The 12,315-nt window shown below is 44.3% G+C and overlaps 1 protein-coding gene across 3 annotated transcripts in view; it reads left to right on the top strand.

Annotated features, from left to right (window-relative positions):
* Positions 1–12,315, top strand: part of LOC123759723 (insulin-like growth factor 1 receptor) — a 476,359-nt gene that overhangs the window by 327,751 nt on the left and 136,293 nt on the right. For all 3 annotated transcript variants that reach the window (XM_069317552.1, XM_069317549.1, XM_069317548.1), the window contains one exon: positions 3,758–3,845. In XM_069317552.1, coding sequence (XP_069173653.1) covers positions 3,758–3,845 — 88 coding nt within the window. The remainder of the gene's footprint in view (positions 1–3,757; positions 3,846–12,315) is intronic.

Genomic DNA, 12,315 nt, shown 5'->3' on the forward strand with positions numbered 1-12,315 from the left:
TGATGATGTGTTGACTTATATTGAATTTTGTAACTAGCTCGTCATGATTGTAACTTGCTTTGCTAAAAATGAATTGTGGGCGATGAGTCACAATAACGTGGCTGAAGTATGTAGACCAGACCACACACTAGAAGTTGAAGGGACGACGACGTTTCGGTCCTGGTTGATACCTGTTTGATGGGGTTCTGGGAGTTCTTCTACTCCCCAAGCCCGGCCCGAGGCCAGGCTTGACTTGTGAGAGTTTGGTCCACCAGGCTGTTGCTTGGAGCGGCCCGCAGGCCCACATACCCACCACAGCCCGGTTGGTCCGGCACTCCTTGGAGGAATAAATCTAGTTTCCTCTTGAAAATGTCCACGGTTGTTCCGGCAATATTTCTTATGCTTGCCGGGAGGACGTTGAACAACCGCGGACCTCTGATGTTTATACAGTGTTCTCTGATTGTGCCTATGGCACCTCTGCTCTTCACTGGTTCTATTCTACATTTTCTTCCATATCGTTTACTCCAGTACGTTGTTATTTTACTGTGTAGATTTGGTACTTGGCCCTCCAGTATCTTCCAGGTGTATATTATTTGATATCTCTCTCGTCTTCTTTCTAGTGAGTACATTTGGAGGGCTTTGAGACGATCCCAATAATTTATGGTCCGTCCTGAACCATTCTCACAATCGACTTGAGAATGGTCCAGGACGGACCGAAACGTCGTCGTCCCTTCAACTTGTAGTGTGTGGTCTGGTCAACATGAATTGTGGGGTTCAGTCCTGGACTCCTTTATGCATCTCTGCAAGCCTTTACTGCCCATATGACTGCCTTGTGTGAGATTGGACTGTTTAGCAATACATAGGTAGTTCTTGATGGAATTTGTATGTTGTGCTCATGGCACGCCTTTGCTATGTCCCAGTGAGAGTGTCAGGAGAGAGAGAGAGAGAGAGAGAGAGAGACAGACAGAGACAGAGACAGAGACAGAGAGAGAGAGACAGAGACAGAGACAGAGACAGAGACAGAGAGAGAGAGAGAGAGAGATGGTACACCCAGGCTCGCTCCCCGCCAAAAAGTGTTTCCCTCTTTTAGTAAACACTAACCTACTGACTTTGACTGAGTTTACTAAGTTATGTGGCATGTGGTGACACTTCTCAGGTCGATGTGACGGTATGTGGTCCTGGTCCGTACCACTCTAGAAGGTAAGGGGGGGTGCCCCACTCTAGAAGGTAATGGAGGGGAGGGAGAGGGAGGGGGGGCCTGATGGTATGGGGAGAGGAGGGGATGAGGGGTGGGAGTGATTGACGATGACAGGTGTGGACCTGCCGGCAGTAGTAAGAACGTCGCTCCTTAACGAATCCACAGTGTTGGGAGAGGCCTGTTGGGGTGAACATCTCCAGACCACTCTGAAGACATCGAAAAAAACATTAAGGTAATGGACCACATCCCTCCTGCTGCAGCTCTCATCTCCTCCTGGACTCTCCTACCCTCCTCCTCTCACTTCCGGCTGTGTGCATAGCTCCAAGAAAATAATGGATGTCAAAAACCACAAATGAACCTAAGCACTCTCACGCCGAGGGGAAGCTCCCCTCACCCTTCCAACACCCCTCCCCACCCCTCCCCCACCCCAAACAACATATCCGCCTATGTTGGGACCCCTCACACCTACACTCAGCCAATACATAGCTTTACTTACTATCATCTTTAATCAAAACTATTATCTACACACAGGATTAAGTCTACGGCAAACACACATACACATTTAACTACTCTTTCCACATATTCCACTCATATCCTCGTATTTCTTACTCTACCACATACCCCACATAGCCCACATACTCTCCTACCCCCCAACAACATGACCCCCATCTTTCCTGACCGCATACCCAAACACCGGACGCTCACACGCGTCCGACACGCCAAACTTTCGGGAAAATCCCCCAAAACCCCTTGCGCTCCACCTGGCCAGATGGTGCGCGCGGTCGTAGTCGCGGGGGTCCCACCTGGCCAGATGGCGCGCGTCGCTCTAGTCGTCAACTTCACTACTCTCAGACGCTCTCCTCATTATCCACGAATTGTTATTCTTCTATCCTCTGTTTCTTCACTTGTTCATATTGTTTTCATCTCTATATTGCTGAGAATTAATTGGGAATGTTTCTTTCATTTTTTATCCAAAAACATTTGTAAATTGTCTTTGTGCTGCTCTCCACTTTGAGGTGCTCATTTCTGGTTCTATGATACACCTCTTTTCTCTCTGTTTCTACATTATTTATATTTCCTCTTGATTATATGCTTTTCTGCCTTACACACTTTTCTAAACCACTGGTTATATCTATCGTTTTCATTATCCTCCTTTCAGGCAGGTCCTCCTTCAGAGGGCTGTTATTCTTTTCGTTACAATGGAAAATGTATTAATTATTCATAATTTGTTTAACGTTTCATCTCATCTTGAGAAACACGTTCCTACTTCCACCACGTACTCAACTGTCAAAGTTCAGAGTTTGAATACTGGTACGACCCACCTCTTACCTTGACCCACGTTACACTTTGACGCACCTATCACTGTGTGTCTGGCAAATTTAGACTGGTGGTCGTAGCTTGCCTCATTACCAATCATTCTTGTGGGCCCATTTACATGTAAACTTTGAAAGCTTATCATATGCAGGCGATGAGTCACAATAACGTGGCTTATTATGTCTCATCAACAATGACTTATTGTAAGACAATCGACTTGAGAATGGTCCAGGATGGACCGAAACGTCGTCGTCCTTTCACCTTCTAGTGTGTGGTCTGGTCAACAAAGCTTATCATCGCTGGTTCCATAAATTTATTTCTCCATATAAAGTGTTTGGACTCTCAAGGGGTTCCTTAGTATTCAGATCTAGCTTTCAGTTATTCAAGTCCCCCATTATTAAAAGTCAAGCCCTATCCCTGCTTGCAAGAAATAGAGCTTTAGCTGAGAGAGCTCTTCTCTTGATAGTAATAACTGCCCGTGTTCCTCGGTTAGGGCCCTGCCTGTGTCTTCTGTCCTGCGGCGGAGGAGTGTTATCAGTCACTCCCATGGCTATTTACTGCCTTGATGTGACAATTTCAATATGTTATTCTTCACGATCAAAGGAAACACTTTAACCCCCTTCTTCCGCCTCTCCCCTTAACAACCTGGACCAGCTGGTTATGATGCCGGACACTGTCCTTTCTCTGAGTGTAATTGAATCCGAGATCTCTTCATGTTCCATGAGTTCATTCACCTTGTAATGGCATCTGTGTTTGTGAACATTACCTTAAAGTTCACTTTATCCTTTGTATTTTGCCCCTTTTACTATTGTTCATCTCTGTCTCCCTGGTATGGGCGCACGCTCCATGTGGGGGAGGGGTAGATTGGAGGGGAATGGGGTAGAGGTAATATATCCCATTAATAGTGTGCTCCTTGTATTATATGTCCCATGCATTATATGTTCCATGCATTATATGCTCCATGCATTATATGCTCCATGCATTATATGCTCCATGCATTATATGCTCCATGTATTATATGCTCCATGCATTATATGCCCCATGCATTATATGCTCCATGCATTATATACTTCATGCATTATACGCTTCAAGCATTATATGCCCCATGCATTATATGCTCCATATGTTGTGCAACATACATTGCATGACTCGTATATAGTATGACCCATACATAGTGCGCCCCATCCATAGCGTGCCGTATTCATAGTATACCTCATCTATAGTATACATGCTTGTATGTCAACATAAAGTCTTAACCTTCCACAGATGTGGGTGAGGGCGTGTCAGGCAGTCGTGGATGATCGAGCACTCTGTAGTGAGTGGCAGAGTGTTGAGGCCACCACTCTACCTGACAGTAAGTCTTCCTCAGTCTCTCTTTGCTAACACTTCAGCCCGTCTTCTTATGTTGTCACCTCACAAAAATTGTCCGATCCTAAGCTACCAGAGCTAACCTAACCTAAGCTAACCTGACATCAGCTAACCTAATCTAAACTTACCAAAACTAACCTAACCTAAGCCCCGCCAAACACACAACGAAACTATGACGTTGCTACAACGTTCGAACAAGTTTTAACACCTCCTAACAAGTTATAACAACCAACATAGCAAGTTGTAACAACGTTCTAATACGTCACAAACACGTTAAGGCAAGATGTAGCAACTTTATTATAAGTTGTAACAAGCGGAAAATATTGACAGTTACCTAACCTGACCTAAGCTAACTTAACCTAACCTAACCAAAGCTAACCTAACCAAAGCTAACCTAACCTAACCTAACCTAACCTACTCTAATCTAACCAAAGCTAATCTAACCTAAGCAAACCTAACCTGACATAACCTAAGCTAATGGAATGCTAATGAAATAATAATAGACAAATAGAATGCATTAGGAAATGATGAGGTGGAGGCAGACTCCATACACAGTTTCAAGTGTATATATGATAGAGCCCAGTAGGCTCAGGAACCTGTACAAAAGTTGGTTGACAGTTGAGAGGCAGGACCAAACAGCCAGAGCTCAACCCCTGCAAGCACAACTAGGTAAGTACATATGGTATGCACACACATACAGGTGAGAGGTGGGGGGGGGGGAGGACCCACAAACAGTAACCCAGTAACACCAGAGGGAGGGCAACACCACCACCCTCCTCTGCATAAAAAATACCCTACCCCGAACCCTCCCTGCTCCCACTTAAATGCTCAGCCAACCCTCCTTCCTACCTCACCCCATACCCACCCTGCTACCCCTCTCCCACTCCCACCATGTCTCCCCTGCCCCCTTCCCCCCCCCTCCCACTTTACCTCCCTGTCTCCCTCCCCCTTTCCCCTCCCTGTCCCCCTCCCCCTTTACCTCCCTGTCCCCCTTTTCAAAAACCCCTCCCCCCCCCTTTCCAACCCTGTCCCCCTTAGTTTTACCCCCACCCCTCACCCCAGTATTCTTTGAGACCCTGTTAACCACCTCATAAATCCTCACACCTATGGAACAGCTTTCCCAATCCGCAGAACATGAGAAGGAACAAAAGAAAGTGAGTCTCAAGGCAATGTTCACTAACATAGATCGGATTACAAGTTAAACAAATTAACTTGGAGAAGGGGTACTTGAAGAAAACTCCAGACATAATAATACTCACAGAAACAAAGCTAATGAAAACCAAAACAAATGCAGTGTTTCCACAGGAACACTGTGTTGGGAGGATAGAGAGAGAAGGAAGTGGAGGTGGTAGTGTAAGAAAGGGCTGGAGTTTTGAGGAGATGGTTATTCAGGGCTGTGAAGGTTTCAGTAACTACATAACAGGTACCATATGTCGTGAAGGAAAGTTAACTCTTAATATAATGATATTTAATTGATTAAATTGAATTACTCGAAGGACCACCCTATTTTTACTGAAAAGGGAAACAGGTAACTAGTGTAATAAAAAGGACTGAGATACCAGTGCCTGTGGATAATGTAATCGTCAAGAATTATTTGTTGAATATTAATGGACTGTAAGAATAATTATTATTCAAGAGTTGAACCTTCCAAAACTTCACAATTGGGGGTTAATACTAGAAGATGAATTACTCCTAGTACACTTAATCTAGGATGGTTCTTCCTCGAAAGATATTAGTAAAATCTACTAAGAAATATAATTTTGTATAAGTATTTAATAGTTTGGTTAATGACAAGATTATATAGTAATAAATGTTAGACAAGAAAATTGTTCCTATCTAAAAGTTCATGAGGCTATAAGAAATATGATTAAATTCCTAGCTGACGTATATGAAATATAAATTCGAGATATTATTAAATCTCGACAATTTATGAGAGATTAATCAGTAAATTAAGAAAAGATCAGCTGCTTAGCTGTGACAGTGAACGGTTGCGTGGTTGGCGACGGCGTCATCTAGAACCTGCTGGAACACATGACTCGCTAGCCTGGTGTGGGAATTTGTCTTATCTCAGGCTGCTTCAACACACGCTGGAAACCCAATATGGTGTAAAAATTGTTTACACACAGTAGATTATGTCACTATGGATTAATAGAAGGGGTAAATTAGGTTCACTGGGAACGAACGTACTTGTTGTGTTGATTTAGGGGCGAAACGAACGTACTTGTGTTTAGAGGAGAGAGCGTGGTGTAACGACGAACTAAGGGTAAAGTTTACATGTTAAGGGCTCTGAACACTAAAACCAAACTACTTAACGTTATTGTTGTCCGCCGATGCAGTCCTTGGATCGCTGATGGAGTAATTATGCACTCCAGGGCCGATTAATAGCAATGGCCGATCGCATAGCTTGCGAAAGCTTCACCTCTCTCTCTGTACTTGTGGCCGTCACAGTGTCTCGTAGCCAAGAGCCCCCTCCTCATACCTCAACCCGTCTCGTCACGCACGCGCAACTAATTTCAATGGAAACGGAAAATTCTTTTCCTTGTAATTGCTCTGCTTAATAAATGAATGAGAATAGGGTTGCAATTATAGGGAGTTATATATTATTTAAATTCTCGTCAAATAATAATTAATATGAAATGTGTTCTTATTAAAAGAAAAATGGAGAGAATTTTCTGCTTCCTCCATGTAAGTTTAAGGTAACAGATAAACTGTTATATAATGACCCTTTTAGTTGATAACTCGTTGTTATTTGATCACTGGTTGTTATATTGTCAGATATTAATTCTTGTAAAGAATACTAACATAGGCGAGAATATTATTCAATTCTCTGGCATGTTGACAATATTTATGCCTCTGCTGGGTATTATCTAACGCAATACGGTCCCTTTATTTGGGAAAAATTTGGTAAATGACGCGCAGATAGGAAAATATTAATTTATGTTAATTCTACAAATTAGTAGGATTAGTATAAAATATGCATAGAATACAATGATAGTTAAATGTTGGTTTATTTCCAACACCATACCAATTAGATGACTAAAACTTATAGTCATAGTCATATATAACTCTCCATCAAATGACAGAAGACCCAGACAGGAACAGATCTGAATTACTAATCATGGAATACTTCAACCTTGGCAAGATTGATTGGGAGAACTGAGACCAACATGGAGGAACAGACACATGGAGAGCTGAGCTGATGGACATAGCAAGAAGAAACGTTCTAAGGACAATGAACACACGCACTAAGGGGCCACAGGTGGAAATTTAGTGCCCAAAAGAGTCACAGAGATATTAGAAAGAACTTTTTTAGTATCAGAGTAGTTGACAAATGGAAGGCATTAGGAAGTGATGTGGTGGAGGCTGACTCCATACACAGTTTCAAGTGTAGATATGATAGAGCCCAATAGGCTCAGGAACCTATACATCAGTTGATTGACAGATGAGAGGCGGGACCAAAGAGCCAGAGCTCAACCCTCCATAAGCACAACTAGGTGAGTACACACACACACACACACATCTGGAGGAAGACAACAGTGAAGGAACAGGTGATGAAACTTAGGGTGGGCGAGGACAGGTACACAGAGAATGACAAAGAGGTGTGTGAAGAACTCAACAAAAGGTTCCAGGAGGTCTTTACAATAGAACAGGGAGATGTCGCGGCGCTAGAAGAGGTGGCAGCAAACCAGGTGACCTTGGATAGGTTCGAAATTACAAGAGATGAGGTCAAGAAGCTCCTATTGGAGCTGGATGTGAGAAAAGCTGTTGGGCCGGATGGAATCTCGCCATGGGTATTGAAAGAGTGTGCAGGAGCACTTTGCCTACCACTCTCCATAGTGTATAGTAGGTCACTGGAAACGGGGGACCTAACAGAAATATGGAAGACTGCTAATGTAGTACCAATATACAAAAAGGGTTACAGACAAGAGGCACTGAACTACAGGCCAGTGTCCTTAACTTGTATACCATGCAAGGTGATGGAGAAGATTGTGAGAAAAAACCTAGTAACACATCTGGAGAGAAGAGACTTCATGACAACCCATCAACATGGGTTCAGGGAGGGTAAATCTTGCCTTACAGGATTGAGAGAATTCTACGATCAGGTGACAAAGATTAAACAAGAAAGAGAAGGGTGGGCGGACTGCATTTTTTTTGACTGTCGGAAAGCCTTTGACACAGTACACTATAAAAGGTTGATGCATAAGCTGGAGAAACAGGCAGGAGTAACTGGTAGGGCGCTCCAGTGGATAAGGGAGTACCTAAACAATAGGAAGCAGAGAGTTACAGTGAGGGGTGAGACCTCAGACTGGTGTGAAGTCATCAGTGGAGTCCCACAGGGCTCTGTACTTGGACCTATCTTGTTTCTGATATACGTAAATGATCTCCCAGAGAGTATGGACTCATTCCTCTCAATGTTTACTGACGACGCCAAAATTATGAGAAAGTTTAAGAAGAGGAGGACAGCTTGAGGCTTCAAGAAGACCTGGACAAGCTACAGGAATGGTCGAGCAAATGGCTGTTAGAGTTTAATCCAAGCAAATGTAATGTAATGAAGATAGGGGTAGGAAGCAGGAGACCAGATACAAGGTATCACTTGGGAGATGAAATACTTCAAGAGTCCGAGAGAGAGAAAGACATGGGGGTTGATATCACGCCAGACCTGTCCCCTGAAGCTCATATCAAGAGGATAACAGCAGCAGCATATGCCAGGTTGGCTAACATAAGAACGGCCTTTAGAAACTTGTGTAAGGAATCTTTCAGAACGTTATATACCACATATGTCAGACCAATCCTGGAGTATGCGGCACCAGCATGGAGTCCATATCTAGTCAAGCATAAGACTAAAATGGAAAAGGTTCAAAGGTTTGCCACCAGACTAGTACACGAGCTGAGAGGTATGAGCTACGAGGAGAGACTACGGGAATTAAACCTCACTTCGTTGGAAGACAGAAGACTTAGGGGGAACATGATCACCACATTCAAGATCCTCAAGGGAATCGGAGTATCGGTTGATAAAGACAGGCTGTTTAACACAAGGGGCACACGCCTAGGGGACACAGGTGGAAACTGAGTGCCCAAATGAGCCACAGAGATATTAGAAAGAACTTTTCTAGTGTCAGAGTGGTTGACAAATGGAATGCATTAGGAAGTGATGTGGTGGAGGCTGACTCCATACACAGTTTCAAGTGTAGATATGATAGAGCCCAATAGGCTCAGGAACCTGTACACCTGTTGATTGACAGTTGAGAGGCAGGACCAAAGAGCCAGAGCTCAACCCCCGCAAGCACAACTAGGTGAGTACAACTAGGTGAGTACACACACACACACACACACACACACACACACACACACACACACACACACAAAAAAAAAAAAAAAAAAAAAACAGTTTCTTCGAAGCGAAGAAACTGAACAAAAAGGCGTGGAGGAACTTCCGGAATAACAGAACACCAGAAAGCAGAGAGACATACCAGAGAACCAGGAATGAGTACGTCAGGGTGAGAAGAGAAGCAGAGAAAAATTTTGAAAATGATATAGCAAACAAAGCCAAGACCGAACCAAAGCTACTCCACAGTCACATCAGAAGGAAAACAACAGTGAAAGAACAGGTATTGAAACTTAGAACAGGCGAGGACAGGTATACAGAGAATGACAGAGAGGTGTGTGAGGAACTCAACAAGAGGTTCCAGGAGGTCTTCACAATAGAACAGGGTGAGGTCACTGTGCTAGGAGAAGGGAGGTAAACCAGGCGGCCTTGGAGGAGTTCGAAATTACGAGAGAGGAGGTCAAGAGACACCTGCTGGATCTGGATGTTAGAAAGGCTGTTGGTCCAGATGGGATCTCACCATGGGTACTGAAAGAGTGTGCAGAGGCACTTTGCTTGCCACTCTCCATAGTGTATAGTAAGTCACTAGAGACGGGAGACCTACCAGAAATATGGAAGACGGCGAATGTGGTCCCAATATACAAAAAGGGCGACAGACAAGAGGCACTGAACTACAGGCCAGTGTCCTTGACTTGTATACCATGCAAGGTGATGGAGAAGATCGTGAGAAAAAACCTGGTAACACATCTGGAGAGAAGGGACTTCGTGACAAATCGCCAACATGGATTCAGGGAGGGTAAATCTTGCCTTACAGGCTTGATAGAATTCTACGATCAGGTGACACGGATTAAGCAAGAAAGAGAGGGCTGGGCGGACTGCATTTTCTTGGATTGTCGGAAAGCCTTTGACACAGTACCGCATAAGAGGCTGGTACATAAGCTGGAGAGACAGGCAGGTGTAGCTGGTAAGGTGCTCCAGTGAATAAGGGAGTATCTAAGCAATAGGCAGCAGAGAGTTACGGTGAGGGGTAAGACCTCCGATTGGCGTGAAGTCACCAGTGGAGTCCCACAGGGCTCTGTACTCGGTCCTATCTTGTTTCTGATATATGTAAATGATCTCCCGGAGGGTATCGATTCATTTCTCACAATGTTTGCGGACGATGCTAAAATTATGAGAAGGATTAAAACAGAAGAGGACTGTTTGAGGCTTCAAGAAGACTTAGACAAGCTGAAGGAATGGTCGAACAAATGGTTGTTAGAGTTTAACCCAACCAAATGTAATGTAATGAAGATAGGTGTAGGGAGCAGGAGGCCAGATACAAGGTATCATCTGGGAGAGGAAATTCTTCAGGAGTCAGAGAAGGAAAAAGACTTGGGGGTTGATATCACGCCAGACCTGTCTCCTGCAGCACATATCATGCGGATAACATCAGCGGCATATGCCAGGCTGGCCAACATACGAACGGCATTCAGAAACTTGTGTAAAGAATCATTCAGAACTTTGTATACCACATATGTCAGGCCAATCCTGGAGTATGCAGCCCCAGCATGGAGTCCATATCTAGTCAAGGATAAGACTAAACTGGAAAAGGTTCAAAGGTTTGCCACCAGACTAGTACCCGAGCTGAGAGGTATGAGCTACGAGGAGAGACTACGGGAATTAAACCTCACTTCGCTGGAAGACAGAAGAGTTAGGGGGGACATGATCACCACATTCAAGATTCTGAAGGGGATTGATAGGGTAGATAAAGACAGTCTATTTAACACAAGGGGAACACGCACAAGGGGAGACAGGTGGAAACTGAGTGCCCAAATGAGCCACAGAGATATTAGAAAGAACTTTTTTAGTGTCAGAGTGGTTGACAAATGGAATGCATTAGGAAGTGATGTGGTGGAGGCTGACTCCATACACAGTTTCAAGTGTAGATATGACAGAGCCCGATAGGCTCATGAATCTGTACACCTGTTGATTGACGGTTGAGAGGCGGGACCAAAGAGCCAGAGCTCAACCCCCGCAAACACAACTAGGTGAGTACAACTAGGTGAGTACACATGGGGCCTCGTAGCCTGGTGGATAGCGCGCAGGACTCGTAATTCTGTGGCGCGGGTTCGATTCCCGCACGAGGCAGAAACAAATGGGCAAAGTTTCTTTCACCCTGAAAGCCCCTGTTACCTAGCAGTAAATAGGTACCTGGGAGTTAGTCAGCTGTCACGGGCTGCTTCCTGGTGTGTGTGTGTGTGTGTGTGGTGTGAAAAAAAAGTAGTTAGTAAACAGTTGATTGACAGTTGAGAGGCGGGCCGAAAGAGCAAAGCTCAACCCCCGCAAACACAGCTAGGTGAATACAGCTAGGTGAATACACACACACACACACACACACACACACACACACACACACACAAATGGTCAAACAAATGGTTGTTAGAGTTTAACCCAACCAAATGTAATGTAATGAAGATAGGTGTAGGGAGCAGGAGGCCAGATACAAGGTATCATCTGGGAGAGGAAATTCTTCAGGAGTCAGAGAAGGAAAAAGACTTGGGGGTTGATATCACGCCAGACCTGTCTCCTGCAGCACATATCAAGCGGATAACATCAGCGGCATATGCCAGGCTGGCCAACATACGAACGGCATTCCGAAACTTGTGTAAAGAATCATTCAGAACTTTGTATACCACATATGTCAGGCCAATCCTGGAGTATGCAGCCCCAGCATGGAGTCCATATCTAGTCAAGGATAAGACTAAACTGGAAAAGGTTCAAAGGTTTGCCACCAGACTAGTACCCGAGCTGAGGGGTATGAGCTACGAGGAGAGACTACGGGAATTAAACCTCACTTCGCTGGAAGACAGAAGAGTTAGGGGGGACATGATCACCACATTCAAGATTCTGAAGGGGATTGATAAGGTAGATAAAGACAGTCTATTTAACACAAGGGGACACAGGTGGAAACTGAGTGCCCAAATGAGCCACAGAGATATTAGAAAGAACTTTTTTAGTGTCAGAGTGGTTGACAAATGGAATGCATTAGGAAGTGATGTGGTGGAGGCTGACTCCATACACAGTTTCAAGTGTAGATATGACAGAGCCCGATAGGCTCATGAATCTGTACACCTGTTGATTGACGGTTGAG

Source organism: Procambarus clarkii, chromosome 8 (assembly GCF_040958095.1).
Source record: "Procambarus clarkii isolate CNS0578487 chromosome 8, FALCON_Pclarkii_2.0, whole genome shotgun sequence".
NCBI lineage: Eukaryota > Metazoa > Arthropoda > Malacostraca > Decapoda > Cambaridae > Procambarus > Procambarus clarkii.